This window comes from Leptidea sinapis, chromosome Z (assembly GCF_905404315.1).
Source record: "Leptidea sinapis chromosome Z, ilLepSina1.1, whole genome shotgun sequence".
In the NCBI taxonomy this organism is placed as follows: Eukaryota; Metazoa; Arthropoda; class Insecta; order Lepidoptera; family Pieridae; genus Leptidea; species Leptidea sinapis.
Genome location: NC_066312.1, coordinates 31,205,544 through 31,225,178, shown reverse-complemented (window position 1 = coordinate 31,225,178; position 19,635 = coordinate 31,205,544). Strand labels below are relative to the sequence as shown.

The 19,635-nt window shown below is 36.5% G+C and overlaps 2 protein-coding genes across 2 annotated transcripts; one reads left to right on the top strand and one right to left on the bottom strand.

Annotated features, from left to right (window-relative positions):
- Positions 1-1,289: 1,289 nt before the first annotated feature.
- Positions 1,290-5,144, top strand: LOC126979006 (uncharacterized). Its single transcript, XM_050828147.1, has 4 exons — positions 1,290-1,776; positions 2,873-2,952; positions 3,688-3,850; positions 4,913-5,144. The coding sequence occupies exons 1-4, from the start codon at positions 1,452-1,454 to the stop codon at positions 5,071-5,073; spliced, it is 729 nt and encodes a 242-aa protein (XP_050684104.1). The 5' UTR covers positions 1,290-1,451; the 3' UTR covers positions 5,074-5,144.
- Positions 5,145-6,148: 1,004 nt separating this feature from the next.
- LOC126978274 (neprilysin-4-like) lies at positions 6,149-19,407 on the bottom strand. The gene is made up of 13 exons (XM_050827011.1): positions 18,976-19,407; positions 17,625-17,747; positions 16,428-16,561; positions 15,270-15,438; positions 13,620-14,458; positions 13,397-13,547; positions 13,134-13,320; positions 11,772-11,890; positions 9,996-10,388; positions 9,638-9,810; positions 8,852-9,036; positions 8,061-8,204; positions 6,149-6,466 (listed from the first exon to the last, which is right to left on the bottom strand). Exons 1-13 carry the CDS (start codon positions 19,383-19,385, stop codon positions 6,290-6,292), a joined length of 3,204 nt encoding a protein of 1,067 aa, XP_050682968.1. The 5' UTR covers positions 19,386-19,407; the 3' UTR covers positions 6,149-6,289.
- Between the last annotated feature and the right edge of the window lie 228 nt (positions 19,408-19,635).

The following is a 19,635-nucleotide window of genomic DNA, read 5'->3' as shown; positions in this document are numbered from 1 at the left end:
AACAATATGGGTATCGTTTCCGAGGTTCTCGAGGGTGCAGAGAACGAATTTGGGATCATTTTTGAAATCTAAAGATGGCCGCCGTGCAATACTATTTTTGGTTCTATACGTATGCGTGGAGGTTATAAAGATAACCCTAATGCCACACATAAAAGTAGCATAAAAACATTCGGAAAATGTTGTGCCACATAGAAATTAAATCGTTAAAATCAGGACACTGTGTGCTAAAGAACACGAACACGAAAAACTAGAAAACGTCAGTATATTTATGTGTGTGTGTTCTTCTTCACTGTATATATTAAAGCGAGGTTTTTTCAACACTTTAGGTAAAAAGCGCTCGAACGTATATATCTATAGCGTTAGATATAGGTTCGACGCGGGCATGGCTGAGAGACGAGCCGTGCGATGCGGGTCATCAATAGTCAATACCACCCAGGAAGGACTGCGTAATATTTTATAAAACTTATTGTTGCGCAATAGTACGAAATGCTGTGATATTTTTATGCATTTTGAAGTGAAACTTCTTTAGGCGCATGAGGGTAAATTTTTACAAATGAAACGGAATAGAGCGTCACGGAAATTTGAGACGTTTTTGTTCAAGGGAGAGAGCGATTGACACCGATTGAGGGAGAGTATTTCTTACTCTCGGGCTTCTCTACTAGCCTTGTATTGTGCAGGTTTAGCGCGCGGCCGCTAGTAAGTAGAACATCTTCCCTACTAGCCTTGTATTGTGCAGGTTCTTCTTTTAAATCCAAGACGGCCGTTGCGCAAAATTATGATTTCAATAATTTAGATATCGAATCCGAGGTTCTCGAGGATGCAGAGAACGAATTTGAGATAATTTTTGAAATCCAAGATGGCCGCTGCGCAAATTTATGATTTCAACAATATGGATATCGAATCCGAGGTTTTCAAGGGTGCAGAGAATGAATTTGGGATCATTTTAGAAGTCCACGATGGCCGCCACGTAATATTATGATAACAACATTATGGGTATCGTATCCGAGGTTCTCGATGGTGCAGAGAACGATTCTGGGATCAGTTTTGAAATCCAAGATGGCCACCGCGCAAAATTATGATAACAACATTATGGGTATCGTTTCCGAGGTTCTCGATGGTGCAGAGAACAAATTTGGTATCATTTTTGGAAACCAAGATGGCCGCCGCGCAAAATTATGATTTCAGCAATATGGATATCGTGTCTGAGGTTCTAGATTTTTTCTTCTATTAAAATAATCGGAACTTTTACTCTTTCTGCAATAAACAAATTTTATCAAGTTTATAGCAAAAAAGCTGCAAGGTTCTCTGACACGTCCATATCATTATATTATCTTACTCTTCTCTGTATTACATATTTCTCTTATGTCTTAATTTGAACGTCAAATATTGTCGCTTTTAGCTAGTTCTGATTCAGTTTTTCTTAAATTCAATCAGGTAAAAATTTATCAACAATGGCCCAAAATTTGACTCCAGCAAAATATTTAACATTTTCCTGTTCAAAGATTCCATTATTCGGTTCTCTCATTGACTACATCAGTACCAGTGCAGAGTATATGTTCCGAAAGACGTTTGCTAAAGCTGAAAAATTGCAAGCAACAGCAACGAGGCAAACGTTGTCTGCTACGTTTGTTGCTTTTGTCTGCCTAACTTTGGGAATGGTCAGTAACGTAAAATTTGAGGTAGTAACGTTTGATGATGAACCTCTTCTAAATGATCTTCATTTTATTTTGTTAAGCAAGGAAGATAAACTCTACATTGACGATATTGATGTTTCAAGTAAGTATTGTTATCAACTTTTAAAAGCTAAATTATTCAAATATAGTTAAGATTTTTTTCTATGAATTGTACTATTATGTGTATATATTGAAAACAATCTTGGCTTTGTTACTAGAATGACCATATCCGCAGACGTTTTTTAATATAATGCCAACTCCAAAATGGATCAAAGCATATTGTGTATTTGGTCTGTCTTGCAGATATACTGTTAAATTAATGTCAGTTTAATTCATTTGTACTTGTTGTACAAGTCGACAACATCAACTCTTACAAACCATATTTCCAAGATTCCATATTTTGCATCATACTTAATCGATAGTTATGAAATGTTATAATGTTTCCCTAAACAATTCAATTCCACTAAAGTATTGGGTACTCAGTAATAGCTGGAAAATGAGGGGATTTACCATTATCAGGGGTTCCCAATTTTTCTATATGGGGTAGAAATATCGAGTATACAATATAGGAGGATAGAAACATTTGAGTTGTGGTGCTGGAGAGGCATGTTACAAATACTCTTCTTTAGCAACTTCGTGTCCGAATCCGCCTCTGCAACCTGTCAGTAGAGAAATCACACCTATTTCGGTCACATAATCAAGAGGGGATATGAGCCTTGAAAAGCTTAAATACAGTAGCATCGTAGTTGGGAACTCTGAAGGCAAACGAGCCTTTGGACGGTCCCCTACCAGATGGAGCGATCAAAGTCACATTCTCGACTAAGGTCTGCTCGGTTGTCAGATATTTCACTGCACCAAAATCTTCATTCGACGATGACTAAAAATTTTCAGCCATGAGGGAGCGACGTTAGAGAGAAAGTATTGGGCGAAATAACTAAATATATCTAAAATTTTGTAAATTTGGAACTTACCATGGGTTTTAATTATTTGTTCAAAGCGGCACACACACACTGTAAAATTTCTGTCTAAGTTACTTCTGTTTACTAGATACAGCTCGCTGGTAAACATAATAGCATTAATAGGGTTCTTGTTGGTCGCCGTTCGGGCACGGCACCCTGTAAACCTATCGGTATATATTAATAACGAGTGATCAATTAACAATAATTAAACCCCAAGCTAATTTAATTTTATATTTGCAGGAGTGATGTGGTGTATTGAAGCATCTGATGCTCTCGTGATATTAATTAGCACACTGCTCGTATGGAATTCATCAAGAACGGTACTGATACAATTATTTCGTAGTACTTATGGTTTATAGTGATCATATATCAAATAATTAAAAGTTTAATTTATTGTGAAAGATTCGTAATCTCTCGCCAGCATACCTACTAATAAATGTATCATAGATTTTATCGAAACTCTCTGTCTGAAAATTGCTATCTGTAATTGAAAGCCTTATGAAATCTAAACACTTTTTCGAACCAATTCACTTTACCATCTGTACCAGCGAAATCAATAACCTTTTTAGTTTTTGGACCAATTGGACCAACAACGCTATTAGAATCCACAGTTATCGTATATAAGAAATGACCCTACTTCCTACAGGGTACTTAGGATTCTTAAATGGTTGAACTAAAGTGGCCAGAAAGCCAAAATGTTCATACGAAACTGTGGCATGCCAAACAACACAATATTTCCATGACTTTGAAAGTTGTTATATGTCTTGAAATTTCTAAATCATCGACACTGTCAACAATATTTTTGCACAGATTTCACGATATCAGCTTACAATAATTCAAAAGTTCTAGATAATTTAATACAACACTGATTCCCCCCTCGACTCGGAAATACTTAAGTGGCAGTTTTGGTCAAACTATAGACACCACCTGCGCCTTGCCAATCCGAATGTATTTTTATATTAGTAATTAAGAACATGTTGCAAATCACTTATATATAGGAGTATCTTTAAATAATGTTATATCAGTTTACTTAAGCTATTAATATCTTTGGTTAGCGCCCACCGCTTAGTGAATACCTCTTCCTGCCCTGGCTGGGAGCCACCATGCGTGGTCTAGTGCTCCGACAAGTACCAACAGCCGGAGCATTGCTGTACACCATGGCTGTGGTGAATGGAAACATCAACCCACTCTTCCTTACCGCGTTCTCGTTGTTGTTTTGTGAGTGTTGTACCGTTTATAATGTTGATATCTTTATAATATAAGTTAAGCAATACTTGTGGCCCTGTGCTTCCCCAGAGCATAAAAATAATAGGGAAGTCCCAGGCCCAAGGGTGTCATAAGAGCCGACTAAGGGTTGGGAGGTTTCTTTGCACAAGGTGCCGGCGCATTTTTCTGCCGTGAAGCAGTAATGTAAAAGCATTATTGTGTTTCAAGCTATTGAAATTACTGGGCAAACGAGACTTAACATCTTGTCTGAAGGTGACGAGCGCAATTGTAGTGCCGCTCAGAATTATTGGGTTTTTCAATAATCCTGACAGCATGGGCAAGGAGTTTCAATTTCCATTAGCTAAACGTACTGCTCGTTCGTCTCGTATTGTTTAAAAAACACTATTCATACAATTTATACATATAAGTCGGTAAAAAATATGGCTAAATATGAATAACAAGCAAGATTGATGGACTTGGACTTGGATGATGCGACTTTGATACTTTCGAATAATCACTTAATGTTATTTAAAGGCCTGCAATGCTCTTACGTTTCCTCTGGTGTTCCAAGAGCGTGTGGGAGTGACTACTTAGTATCATAATATTTGCTCGTTTGTTCTCCTATTTCTATACGATCGTCAAGCCCTAGGACTTTGCCTTATCAGAAACAAGCTACAGTTGATCCTTCGCTGAGCTAGTTGCCTCTATCCTACGATGTCAAGGATTTTTTTGCAACTTGCAACACCAGAGGAATCACAAGAGCGTTGCCCTTACCGTTGCCCTTTGAAAACGTGTACGCGCTTTTTTTTACCCTGGAAACACCAGGAAGATCATTCCACTGCTTGGTAGTACGTGGAAGAAAGTTCCTTGAAAACTGCACTGAGGAGGAACGCCACACATCCGGATTGTGGGGATGATAATATCGTTTATTTGTGGCGTGTCGAAAAGATAAGGCAGTCCTGGTGGTCGGCAGAACCGTGCCGCTTAGAAGAGGTTGCTGTTCTGTTTTTTCCCATTTTCGCAGTATGTCTGCACATAATAATTGTTTACTGGAAATTTTTATTCTGATTGTAGTGTTGGAAGCTCGCCTGTGGCTCGAGGTAGCTCGACTTGTTCGTCTGCGCTGGGAGAGAAGGAAGCACCTTGAGGTCAATCAGCAGTCTCACCAGGAAGTGGAGACGCTATGGAGCAATGATGACATCCAGAGCGTGGAAGTTGGCAATTATGTTTACTGACAGACATTTATTTTTGTATTTACCTTTTGTAATTGTACGCTTTATATCTTTATATAATTTATACAAATCTATATGTGTTTTTCACAAAACTCCTCCTAAATGTACGTTAGAAATATTTGGTATTGACACGGTTCTACTGACAACTGTGTGCTCGAGTTGCCAGGGAGTCAGTGCTCTGTGAAAGGCTAGATCACTTGGTGTTGCGTAGGGATTTATTTATTTTAGTATTTGTTTTTGTATTTACTTGGATACTATCCCAAGTCTCGACCATCAGGATGTGTGGCGTTCCTCTGCAGTGCAGTTTTCAAGGAACATTCTTCAACGTTCAACCAATTTATGGAATGAACTTCCTTGTGCGGTGTATCTAAAACGATGACGAACGACGACGGGTAACTTAAAAAGCGCGTAAACTTTTCTAAAAGGGCGTCAACGCTCCTCTGATACCTCTGGTGTTGCAGGAGAAATGGGCGGGCGGCAATCATCAGGTGACCCGTACTTTGACCCGCTTGATTCACCTCCTCTTAAACGCAACAGAATAATGACCTTCTTATGATATCTCAGATCTGATATCTCAGATCGGTAATGGACCGACCACCCTCAGGCTATTTAATAATGAATCTTATTGTAGGAAAATTCACTGTAACGAAATTTTATTAATAAAATAAAAAAGAATCCCACTGAGTTTCTTGCACATGTTCTTCGCAAGTCTGAGGAATTAAATTTTCGAATAGGTTTTTGATGCTTATTAAGTAATTTGAAATTTTTTAACACTAGTGAGGCTTCTTGTGAAGATTGCGATGGTAGGTACAACAAAATTGATTTCTAGCAGTATACGTGAAAACGACATAAATATAAAAACTATGTGGTTTTTGTCTTTTCGGCCTCATAGAGAGATTGAAGAAACAAATTAAACATTTATAATTATGAATATTGTAAAAGAATTCTCCGACGGCCCTCGGTGGCTAAAGTCCACGCCTCTAACGGGTTGACGACAGGGTGTGCCACCATAGTGATATCTCTGTATGTAATAAGACAACATATTCAATAGTACTCTACCAATAGAAATAGCAACAGATACAAACATAAGATATATTTCAATTAAATCATATAAAATCTAAAGTTAATATTATCAAACATAAGCACTTAAAAATAATATAATTGTTGCGTACATACGATTCAAAGAAATGATATTAAATAATGAAACAGGAATTATTTTTCACCAGACACTACATTTTTGAGAAGGGTTCATTGGTGAACCGGGTGGGCAATTGAATTCCCGTGCGAAATCTTCTGAATTAGATAGGGTTCCAATTACTCTGAAGCGTCCTGGTGAATGAACTGCAGTTTTTAGTTTATTCCGCATCGCTTCTGGTCGCATTGCGCCGCACCACACCTGTTAACCGCAGTTATAAGATAAAAAGTCCATAAAAAAAAGATAACATTTGACTGCAGATAGCAATTGCGCGTTGATTATCACATATGGACCAAAAATTTTGCTCCTTATGGACTCAAAATGGATCGGACACATAAAAATTTTTTGCAGAGAGTCCTTCATTAGCTCAATTGTTTGGCGAATTTGTATCGCGTTTTTCCTTCTATAAGAGCAACCCTGAAAGTTATCATAACTGGCTGTTTAGAAATAAAGACAGCGAAAGAATTTTGACTTCTTCGGTAGTGTGTGGCGCCCGACATAATGATTTATCCCTTTATTCCTAGTTTCATTATTAAGCCCCATCACGAATAACTTTCTTTCTTAACTACAACTTAGCTGGAAATCAAGATAAACCGTTTTTTTACCATTAATCCCTCACCCTCCCCCCACTTCCACTTCCCGACCTCTGATCAACGGTAAATTATTTTTTACCGTGATTTACAGGGTCACTAACCACTGCGCTGGAAGAGATCCTAAAAATAGTGGGTCCACTAATTCTCTCAGTGATTACATCGAATACGACGCTACTTTAAAAGGAATGGAGAGAAAATAAACATTATTAACTTAAATAAAAAAAAAAAAAATTTAACGTTAACAATTTAGTAATATTAGGGGTGAAGAGAGTTGCTTTTGTTTCATAAATGACATAAATTTTCCTACAAACAGTTATATAGGCGAGCCACTCCTGTGCTTCGTCTGTTACCGAACGATGACACCAACATTGGCAAATATATTTCTTTTTATGAAAATATGTGATGAGACGAGCAGGACGGTCAGCTGATGGTAATTGATGCGCCCTGCTCATTACAGTGCAGTGCCGCTCAGGATTCTTGAAAAACCCCAAAAATTCTGAGCAGCACTACAACTGCGCTCGTCACCTTGAGACATAAGATGGTAAGTCTCATTTGCCCAGTAATTTCACTAGCTACGGCGCCCTTCAGACCGCAACAAAGTAATGCTTACACACAACTGCTTCACGGCAGAAATAGGTGCCGTTGTGTTACCCATAATCTAGCCGGCATCCTCGGACGCTCGTAATCTAACCAGTGGGAGGCTCCTTTGCAGCGTTAAATGCAGAAGAAGAAGAAGGCTGTGTAGCTGTCCTGTGCAGCTGTGTGAAAAGGGAAGTCCCAGGTCCAAGGTTGTCGTAAGAGGCGACCAAGGGCATTTACCAGTTGTAAGCTTCTTCACACAGGATGCCGGCTAGATTATGGGAACCACAACGGTGCCTTTTTTTTATTGTTTCGGATGAAAGGGTGCCGTAGCTAGTGAAATTACTGGGCAAATTATACTTAACATCTTATGTCTTACGGTAACTAGTGGAATTTGTAGTGCAACTCAGAATTTTTGAATTTTTTAAGCGGCACTGCAGTGTAATGGGCAGGGCGTATCAACTACCATCAGGTGAACGTCTTGTTCGTTTCGTTCCATTTTGTCCGTATTAAAGCAATTTTAATTATTTTGAGGACTTGGGTGGTTTAACAATCCGCTGTAATAGAATTGTATTCAATACCAGATCAGCTTCCTTTCTTACTGTAAACTTTTCAAAATTTACCTGCGCAAAATTCAGGAAAAACAATTGTGTGCGTGTATGATTGAGCCCCGGGAGTGTTTCGTCTTCTGCGTCATGTCCTTGGAGCCAGTTCAGATAGGCGTGAAATGCTTGCTTCACCCCACCGTTGTCGGCAATGTTCTCACCCTGTTTATGAGAAAGGCTAAAAGTTGCGCATTGAACACCACGCATAATTTCGCATTGAAACCAAAACCATTCATGCGATGGTTCTATAATGTTTTAAATTAAAATAATACATGCCCACCATAATGTGAAAATTTCATCACTGCTACAGTTATTAGCATAAAGCTCCATTCCGACTTGTAGTAACTATCCCCTGTGTAAATTGCAAATTTCCAAAGTCTGATGTTATATTAGTTGAGTAATTTTCAAATTTGAAATATTATTTCTCTACCTACCCATACACGTGCAATGAAACGCGGCGAACGCTTACTTATACCAAATTACGAAAATAGATATTATATAAATCTACAGTAGCCAATAGCGATTGTTTACGATATGTTATTATCTTTACCTGACCAATGAACATTCAATACCCTGCATCTGCTCGCCAAGTTGCTTGACTAGATTTTTTTGATTAGCAACATTGGTCTTAAGAGTAGAAGTACAGTTTGCTCGTCTGGACTTCAGATATTGCAACTCACTGCTTGACGCTACCAAAAACGATTTGTTGTCGCCTACCTACCTTCAAGTCTCACTGCTTAACATTACATTAACTTTACACCACTAACGTTATGTTTGCTGCACTTCTTCTAATTTATGATAACTGTTACCTGAGTGTTAATACCGTCAAGTTTCATGTTGACTTCAGGTACAATATATCGTCCATATTGATCGATGAGGCACTGAGCTCGTTTATGGAAAGCTTCTATAGCAGGGTCTGACCACCAACGATGCAAGTTGCCCTCGCAATCAAAAAGGCGTCCTTTATCGTCGAATCCATGAGTAATTTCATGACCTGCAGTAACAATTTCAAAGATATTGCTAGCGATGTGATTATATCACCTGTAGAGCTTAGTCTAGGTAGATTTAAGGTGAGTCCCGACCTCATCTGATTATTGTCTAACGGCCGTTCCCAATATACTATATACAGATAGAGATAAATGACTACCTTCTACTGTCAGTAATTAGCTGTCAATAATCTGAAGCGGTCCCAATATACCCGATGAGTCATTCTTATCGCCTTATATTGGGACGTGTGAATTGAAATTTCCATACAAACTTCTATCGCTGGCAAGCAATACGCGTCGACAGACTGCATGTACGGATAAGGTGAGTTACCGTTGATAAGTTTACTGGGACAGAAAAGTCAACGATAGTTGCGATTTTTATCTCAAGTAAGAGATAGACTGAATATTGGGAACGGCCGTAAAATAACTAAAAAGTTATCCATAAAATCTGAGTTTTGATATATCATTAATAAAATCCATCCCTAAGACTCCGAAGTTATTCGCAATGAAAAAATCAAAATTTTTTGAATATTTTATCTTCATTTTCACTCACTTGCTCCGCAGCTTAATCATTAACTCGTTTATTATAAAAATAGGTTTAATACTAACCAATCACAACACCAATTCCGCCAAAGTTTAGCGAACGCGGAAAGTGTCTATGATAGAACGGCGGCTGAAGAATACCAGCGGGAAACATAATTTGATTTTTGTTTCGACTGTAATATGCGTTTACTACAGCCGGTGCTGTGTTCCACAGAGTTTTGTTCACGGGCTGACCTATCCTGTGAAGATTTAAGAAATACGAGATTAATCTAGAGTAGAATTTTTGTCCATTGACTGGTTTAAGTTGTTAAGCATATAGGAGTATCAGGAAATGAGGAAGAATTTTTAAATTATGTTTTGTTCTGTGCGTCGATTTCGTTTGAAACCCAAGCTATTTCTTGTTTTCCTATCATAATTGAATTACCTGGCCTGTTCCATCTTGGTCAAATGCTGCAATATGTTCAATATATTTTCGAAATATTTGTCCGGGTGAATTCTAACTTCCTTGTATCTTTCGTCTAGGTCACGTTTCTTCAAAATGAAACCAGGGTAGCCTATCCGCAGCATCATAGAGTCCACCTTATGTGCCGCTAGCTTTTTCGTCTCGTCATCTATCCAGTTTGTCTTGTGGAGTAAATCTCTGAAAGACTGTTGGATTTCCCTTGTCATTTTCAATGTGTCGTTTTTGCTTTTCTCGTCAAAATATTTGCGGACAAACATTGAGCCTAGAGCCATGCCCATGTTCGAGTTTACTTGTGATATGCAGTTTTTCCATCTAGGCGGCGCTTGCTCTCTTCCAAATAGTATGAAGTAAAACCTGAAATAAATAAACGAATTTTGTATTAATTCTTTTTTTACCAAGATTTTACTTGGTTTTTTTTAACACTATGTCACATAAAAGTGATTTTAATACAGCTTAATTAGAAGTTCAAGATTATTTTTAAAACAGAGTATTTTCGAGTATCGTCAATATATCGTCAGAGAAATTCTGGCGTTATTCTTTAACCTACATTTCGTATGGACCTTCTAGCTTATAGGAGAGAGATCATCAAAAAGTGGTAATGCATCTCTGGGATCTCTTATATTACAGAAACCATGGGTGGCAGTTGGCACTTTTCATCAGACGAGGTTTTAATGTAATTTTGGCAACATTTGCTGGGTCATTAGGTAACAACTGGATGAACAATACAAAATGCTTATTGGCAATTTTGTCGAATTCATTTTGTTGATTCTTTTCCATTTACAAGGTATGGAATCTTTAAGAATAAAATTAAAAACGGGTACAATGACAATAATTTATAATAACTCTGAGACCATCTCATTGTGAATCTTTAAACTTCATTTAATCTTGATAGAAAGGGAAAAATAATATAATAGGGTATATAATATATAGTTGGTGTTATTATGAATAATATAACAGTGAGTCTCACTTTCTCTGTACTTTTACTAGCTACCAAGGCTCTCAACCGGTTTTAAATCTAACGGTTATGGATGGAAAAATGGTTTGTATCTTTAATATTCATTTGGAGACAGACGTTGTCTCGTGCGGTAAAGTGCTGAATAAATATCACTGACGCATCACAAATATTTCATGCTCATCACTGCGTGGCGGTTGGAAAGGGCGCTGCTTTAGTTCATATCTAGCCTATATCCTGTGAAAAAAGCCTCCCATTTATTAAGTGATAACTTATTAGGAAAACATCTGCTCATTTTCATTTAAAAATGTTTCTGAGAAATGATGATCTAATTACAGATAGCGCGCGAGTTGGATGCAGAGTTCATGAATGCGATAGTGCTGTGACCTAATTATAATTGATGACCATAATCATATTGTGTGTCGATAAATTAAAAATATCCTTTCTGTTTACTATTATACACTAGGTTATGATGATGGAAAAATTATTTAAATTAAATTTCGAATTTTGTTCTGCCTCTCTTCAACACACAATGAGTCTAAAACATATTTCGCCATTTTTCATGCTTGGCGATGAATAAAAACTAACGATGAATAAACGCGATACCACGGTAAGCGTACGATAACTATCGACGACGGCACAGCACTACACTGCAGGCACGCGAGGCGAGGAGTGCGGACTGCGGGGGAGGTGCTCCCGCCCTTTACCTCAGGCCCCGACTGCATTCAACTCGCGCGCTATCATAACACGCTTAGGTTGTACTTATTAAATAAAAAAAAACTTACTGCTGTTTGGCAGATTGGAATCGATCGTCCAGGTTATTCACTCGGTGCCTCACAAATCGCCAAAGGAGATAATTGGCCAGCGTACCGGCCTCCGTCTTCTTTATCAATTGCACTAAGTGCTGTCAAATTGTAAGGTAACAAAGATGTAGCCGAGAGCGAAAATAACTTTTAAATTATTTCAATTGAGGGCGCTCGTTACTCGTGCAAGGTGCAAGATATAGGTATGTTTGTATTATTAAGGGGAAGTTTATTAGTTTTGATTGTATTAATCTTCAAAATATATAATAAATCGTATTTTAAAATAGGCCTTTACAGTGGCCTTGTTACATACTGTGCTAAAAAATGTACACATCATTTACAAATATACGTAAACATCATTAAATAAAAAAAAACAACAAAGCTAGCTGTTAACTATTTAATATTAAGGGACGGGTTGAAAATACCCATTCCATAGGGAGAGATTAAAAATCTGGTCATATTAAGTCAATAATTTAAATAAATTTGATCCACAAAACAATAATTTGGTAAGTCGACCGTACTATCATGCTGTCATGGAAATAGATGCCATTTTTAATCCCTCCTTCCAAATGCATGAGCTTTATTTCCCACAGCCGGTCCAAGGTTCGAGTCTCCTTAAGAGGCGTCCCGCGACTGTTGTTGTGTAGTGTTTGCGGCTTCTAAGGCCCACGTCCTATGTCGCTGTTAAAGCGTAGGGCTGAGAGCATTTTTAGTCTGTAGAGCCCGACATATGGGCCTCGTTTCGGAGTCTTCAATACGTTAATGTAATTTTCTCCTCTTCAAAACAAAATTGTAATTTCTAGAGTTGTAGTGCTCTTAGACTTACATAATACTAGCTTAAAGACAAACAATGCTTGCGAGAGAGAAGAAAATCTTGAACGGAGAAACAACAAGATAGAAAAGGTGAGCGAATCTTTTGTTACTGCAACGGATTTTGATTAAGTAGTCGTAGACCATCAGCCACACTTGGCATTAGCATCCTAGTATTTGAAAATTGACAAATTAAAATTGGTCACACATTATATTAGGTTGTCCTTTCGCTTTGTATCTTTTATTACTATTAACGAACTATAATAAATAATTATTGTGGTGGCGGTTAGATGAGCATAGGGCATTATGTTTTGAACGATAAACAGAAACAACAACAAAAAAGGTACAATGCAGTCATTGCAACGAGTAAATTTAAATCAAAAATATTTGAATTCGATAGTGTACAATCATGAATGTTAATTGATAATTGTATTTCAGTTTACGTCAGTTAACATGTTTTTTCGATCAATAAATTCACATGTTTCACTCTTTTGCTTATTATTGATTAATATTTTTTCAAGAACAGGAACTTACTTGAACGTAGTTGAGAGCAAAAAGGACCACAGTTTCATCATTTTCTACGTTTCTTTTCATCACAATGCACAAGTACCTTCTCCAATCAACCTCTGGTACCAAAACACTCAACTTTGATAAAGGCATCCGACGGTAAAGTTCAGATACATTACGTCTGTCTTCTGGAGCTGAAGTTATTTTAGCCAATCTGAAAGTTTCAGAAAACTTGAATTACAATCTTAGGTGGTTATTAGAGGAAACCGTAAAATATATAGGAGCCATACTGTTTCTCGAACTCTATTATTTTTACAGCGCTTTGTTTGACATGTTTTGATTCACCCCCAAGCAAGATTGCTATTTTCATTAAGTAGTTTTTGTATGCATCTAAATAAACCTTATTGGAGCCTTGAAGAAAATAATCACGTGTTGGTAATCCTGGAAAGAAAATTTAAATAGATAAAGTTATATGTAATTTCAAATCATAACCAATCACTTGCGGTTAGTTACCTAGACTTGTTTGATCAAACTGAATAACATTTTCATTTGAATTTCTAATATCTGGTCCAACCCATTGGGATATTAATATATCATTATTAAACAGTCTTAACTTTGCCATAAGTTCTAGCCAGTCAAAATGTTTATTGTTCCAGGTCGGTTTTATGATGGGCCAGCCTCCAAATAGTTCCAGTAAGTCTAATAACGGTTGATGTCCCCTGCGATGTAATATGTCATGATTCATGCAGGACTTGAATAAATATCTAGCTTTTAAAGTAGCATCTCCATGAGCTGGATCATCGTGAGGTCCTCTGCTGAATTTCAGAAAAAGGAAATTTACGTCCCTAATAAACCTTTGCGGTTTTGTATCTTTTTTCAAACCTAATAGCTTCGGTCCATGCCATATATATCTTTTTTGACGCTTAGTTTTAGTTCCTTCAATCCGTTTGACTTTATTATTTAGATTTTTTTTTCCTTTTCGCTGAAATGATCTTGGATGTTTTTTAGAATAGCATAAATCCTCCTTTTTATTTAGCTTGACTTCTGATGCACCATTATTCTTATGATTTACTTTATTATCTAGATATCTCTTAATACGATTGATAATTTCAGATTTATTGTTCTTCTGATTTCTTTTTAAATCATCATAGTTTTCTGCTATCTCACTTGTGGTGTCTACAGTTGAAACATTATTTTGGCATCGTGGTTGACTTAAATCATTGACGAATGATTGATCTATATTTAAGTGCCCTCCAGGATAATTAGATGAGACGAATTCATCATTTTTTAACTCAAGAAGATCCCGAAGAACAACGTCTAAGTTTTCTCTTAACATTTCAAAGGTGTCATAACTAGAATGATAAAAAATCTCAAATTTAATTTTATATACATGTACTATGTGTATTTAAAAATGAAGGCAATGTGATAAAATCGAATATTTGATACACATTATATAGGTACGAAATACATACAAAAAGTTAGCAGCTACACGGAATAGAAAATTCAAAATCACTAAATATAGGACTTTGTTTACAGCGTTCTCTAGCGTGACTTGTTGCGTGAACCGTGCTTCAAGCAAATTGGAGTGTTAGATAGTAAAATAAATTATTGATTTAAAATAGTAGGAGAATTCATGTTACAGGACTTAATTTTGAACAACTATTAAAAAACCATTCACCGAAGTCGCATTTAGATATGTACCCAATTAAATCATTGGTTTCTGTGTATTGCATTTACATTTTTATTTACCAAACCGTAAGATTGAAGTCAATGTTTTTCACAGTAAGAATGTTTAACGGCACTTGAATTTTTTTTTTTTTTGTTGGTTGGGTAATTACCAATTTATTTCCAAATTCAGTATATCTTCATTTTAATGATTGACCACAAATCTAAATTGATTAAATAGATTATGTGAGTCTGGCAAATTAATTTATATAACATGTTCAAAACATCTCGTAAGAATTCATAAAAAAATTAAAAGCTAATATTATAACTAAGTGAAATAGTTAGAGCGTGAAATAAAAGTTCCCAGGAAAACCTAGTGCCTCTTTTATATACAGTTATGAAGACAGAGACAAAATACATTAAAACAAGCATATATATAAAATATTGAGCCCCGAAAGAACATGGGCCTGAGACTAAAACGCTGATAAATTGTCTTACCCAGCTTTATCTGGTGGTATTGGATTAAGTTGTGCCCAGTTTCCACAAGCGTATTGGAAGAAATCATGACATGGGTCTGCTTCTGCGTCCATATAGTGTTTCATGATTTTTGCTTGTGTATTCCTTATTGTTTCTTTATCACCTTGTCCTTTCCAAAACGCGTGCACACCTACAGATAATAGAAACAATATCTAATTGAAAAACTAGCTTGTTTGCGTCATTGATTGCGCTTAAAGTTTCTTCCGGTCCTTTGTGAAAAAGGAGGTCGGTCGAACTGAGTTTTATATACGTGGTATATTATGATCTTTGCAGCTTTTTTGTTTTGCTTTTTTGAAACAGAATATTTTGCGACTGTGATAGAGTTTATACAGAAAATGATGCTGACTAATTAGGTACACAGTCCACTTTTCTGCCGCTAACTAGTACCTAGTGTGCACGGACTATTTTCGTTATTGTTTAAACGGTCACTGCAGCTAGTGAAATTGCTGGGCTATAATTAACTGTACATGTCAAGGTGAGGAGTGCAACCATGGTGCATCTAAAACTTTTAGGTTTTCACGAACCTAGTTCATCTGACGAGAACTGACGATTTCTAATCCTAAAAATAATAAGCTTATAAATGACATAACAGCCCGATAATGCGTGATCAATAATGATTATCAATGTGTGCGTTAGCTAGTGGTTCATTAATTCTACATTGGAAATACTAAAGAGCGTGGCTGAATGTTTACAAATTGCCAATTATAACCGGCTAGGTACAGTAACAATAGATTCCCTTTCCTTTCCTATCTTGCTGTATCTCTGTTAGAGTTGTACTTCTCTCTCGCACCCTTTGTATGTTTAAGGTGTGTGTCTAAACTTTCAGAAGACAGCTGTCATATATTTATCACCTTTGAGAGTCATAGCAACACTGTCTTACACAAGTACTTAACTGATAAAATCTTTGTCTATCCCCGTTGGGGCACCGACTCTATTGTTAGTAATACGATTACACAATTGAATGGTAACAAATCACATATCCGATTATTACGTGCTTCATTGGATTCGGTCGTGAACTTGACATTATTTGACGACGGCAATTGGATTATGGAAATATATAACTACATTCAATGTATGCTAACAACTGCTTATAATCCGGAATATTTGTGTCTTTCTTACCTGTGTACGAAGTAACTGGCTTGAAAGCAAACGCTGCAGCACTCATTTCACCTTCCTCGAGTTCCGGCAATCTCCGGACCTGTTCAACGTCATCCAGAGGGCCTCGGTCAACATATAATTCGGGATGGGCTGCGCTGGTATATAAAAAAAAATATGATAATATTCTAGCCAAATTGCTATTGAAGGGGGTTTTCAACAGTGCGAAATACTTCAAGCCAACCTACATTTTAGCCCTCTACAAGGCACAGATTCGGTGACACATACAAATCAGCTCAACCCACTTGACTATGTGCAAAGCGAGTTATTTTCAAAGGATTTTCTTCCACCTACAATCAAACTATTACCTTCACAGCGTGATGGTATAAGCACGTCGGAACCTTTAAAAAATTATACGTAAACGCTTTAAATAAGTATAGCTTCCTAAAACGCAAGCTACGCTCTTGTGATTCCTCTGGTTTTGCATGAGTAAGTGGGCGGCGGTGATCACTTAACATAAGGTGACACACAAATTCATGAGATTTTTTGTATGACATTAAGGGACGAGACGAGCAAGTCGTTCAGCTAATGGTAATTAATACGCCGAGCCCATTACAATATAGTACCGCTCAGGATTCTTGAAAAACCCAAAAATTCAATTCTGAGCGGCACTATAGTTGAAATTTGACATAACTGCTTCACGGCAGAAAAAGGCACCGTTGTGGTAGCCATAACCTAGCCGGCATCGTATGCAAAGGAGCCTCCCACTGGAAAATGCAATTAGTCGTCTCTGACGACAGCCTTTGGTTGCTATTCTTTCTTTTTATGCCCAGAAAGCACAGGGCATGTCAGATAAAGTCGTTTCAGTTTTTCATCTAATTTCAAAAAAGCCTATGTGATATCATATAAGCCTAGCCAAAAAAGAAAAGGTGATATCCTTTTTTGTTTCTGGCTACCAATCACCCATTATGATAAATAAAAAGCAATTAATAAGATTCAATTTGGTGGGTAACCAACTTGAATCTTATTACAAGGACTCTGGTGTCAGTGGACTGTATCTCTGCTTAAGTGACAATAACTAGACACCTGAAATTATGCGAGTAATGGCGACGTTTTTAAGAACTTATGCTTTTTGCCAATTGTGTATGTGTGGTGATGGTATTATTATTATTATATTTTTAGGCTATTTTAATAAAATTTGTGATTTTAGCTTCTAAATACTTGTGTAAAGTTCCATCTTCCTTATTATTCTCGTTGGGATCAAATGCTTCTTCTATTTCACTCTCTTTCGTGCTATCTGTCTCGATGTCATCTTCTGTCTTCAGGTTCCGAGGTTTTCCATCACTATATAAATAAAATTGTAGCATCAGTACTGTTTACATTTTATCGTTCCGAATTATATTTGTGGTTGAGGAATAAGCGATGTATGTATATGCTTTTATATATGTTTCAGTTTTTTTTTGTGTTTTGTTAGTTTATTGTTTCTTTCATAAGTTAATTTCAAGTGTCTTGTATTTATGTGTATCTATACGTCTTTCTTCCTTTTACCTCATGATCCTAGAAAATGTACAATACAAACAATGTGTTGCGATATTTAAATGAATTGTTAAAAATGTTTTGTGTGGTAAAGGTTACTATAATATCAACTTTCTTTATTATACCACAGATTGGGTATGAAGCGACCGCCTTGGTAAATAATAAATTTTATTCCAACGAAATTTTATTTGAAAAAAAAAATAGAAAACCGCTGAGTTTCTCGCGCCCGTTTTTCTCAGGTCTGACTTCTGAGGCATTTGTTTTTGAATGGGTGGTAGTTTAGACATTCAATAAATGATTTAAATTTCTACTTTAAATTAAAATATTTGAATTTGAAGTTAAGATGATGATAGGCAAACAAGCTGATTTCTTACATGCGCGCGCGCACCGTCACACAAATTAAAACTAATAAAGGTGACCTTTAGAACCAGGACAATTACACAACAAAAGCCCTACAAACCATTAGAATACATACATAATAACAACGTGAACAGCCTTTATACATTTCGTTCTGTAATAATAACGTATCCTTCCACAACTCTATGTATAGAACTTATCGTCAATACAATACCCAGCTACTCGAAAATAGTGAAGTACCTGACATCCACAGCTTATTTGTTTGTAAATGGAAATCTAGTTCGTATAAATTGCTGAATTAATATAAATTATTTTAAAAAATCTTAATAAACGGCAATTATTTACGTCTATTTGCCCAAACTTTTTCTCTCTTTTCTTGTATTATATTACATTACCTAAAGCTAGTTTTAAAACAGCTATTATTATTGTATTTTAATAGAGTTTAATAGTTATTTATTTCTGCTAAACATGCTGTGTACACATTCTCGTGGAGTTGCAGCCTATCTTGTATCTAGCTGATAGTTTTTTTTTGTAAATTATGTATTTGTTGTAATTCTGTTGTGTGTACCTATTAAGTTAATAAATAAATAAATAGTAAATGTGGGTTCACTAACCTATTTCGAGACAGAAAACTCACTTTTCTTATTTTATTGTGATAGCTTATAATGAGTTAACTTACTTATAATCTTCAGCTGAATGGGAAAGCTGTATCTTTCGTTTGCTTCGTTTCGACAAATGATCTCTACGATTTGGTACTTGGGGATATTTATCAACATTTTCGTGACTTTCCACTGTACTATCAAACTGACTAGAAATTATATCCTCCTCAAAGGGCAGGAACGACGTCCGAAACTCATGAAACACTTCACGGTCTTCTGCATCAATTTCTTCCAACCTGGTATAAGTTTTTGGTATATTTCTAACAAGAAATTGGTCTGACGGATCCCCCAATATATCTAGGGGTCCTTTACAAACGAAATACGTTAGAAGTGCGACCAAAGTTAGGCAAATAATTGTTAGAAAACGTGATAAATTGGCACTTTTTGGTTTCACAGAAATAGTTTGAAGTGGCGTGTCTACTCGCGTCATTGCACGAATTTAAATGACAACCTGTGACTGTGGTATCGTCGGATTTATAACTGGAATAATGCTGTACAATAAGCTGTACATAACCGCCTTTGTAAAACTGACCCTGGGGTATATTACTTTAAGATATATTCATAGGCACATATTTTTCTTATCCAATCCTAGAAAATATTGACTTACGATATATAAGAAGTCATGATAAACCTGCATGCTATCTTCCCCGTCTTTTTATAATTCATTTCTCTGTCATCAC

Coding starts and splice junctions, on each gene's coding strand:
- LOC126979006 (XM_050828147.1), top strand. CDS start 1,452: ATGGCCCAAAATTTGACTCCAGCAAAATATTTAACATTTTCCTGTTCA. Junction 1,777..2,872: donor TGACGATATTGATGTTTCAA/GTAAGTATTGTT, acceptor TTATATTTGCAG/GAGTGATGTGGTGTATTGAA. Junction 2,953..3,687: donor TATGGAATTCATCAAGAACG/GTACTGATACAA, acceptor ATCTTTGGTTAG/CGCCCACCGCTTAGTGAATA.
- LOC126978274 (XM_050827011.1), bottom strand. CDS start 19,385: ATGACGCGAGTAGACACGCCACTTCAAACTATTTCTGTGAAACCAAAA. Junction 13,548..13,619: donor GTTTGATCAAACAAGTCTAG/GTAACTAACCGC, acceptor TTTTCTTTCCAG/GATTACCAACACGTGATTAT. Junction 10,389..11,771: donor TTCCAATCTGCCAAACAGCA/GTAAGTTTTTTT, acceptor TATTTATTTCAG/GTTTTACTTCATACTATTTG.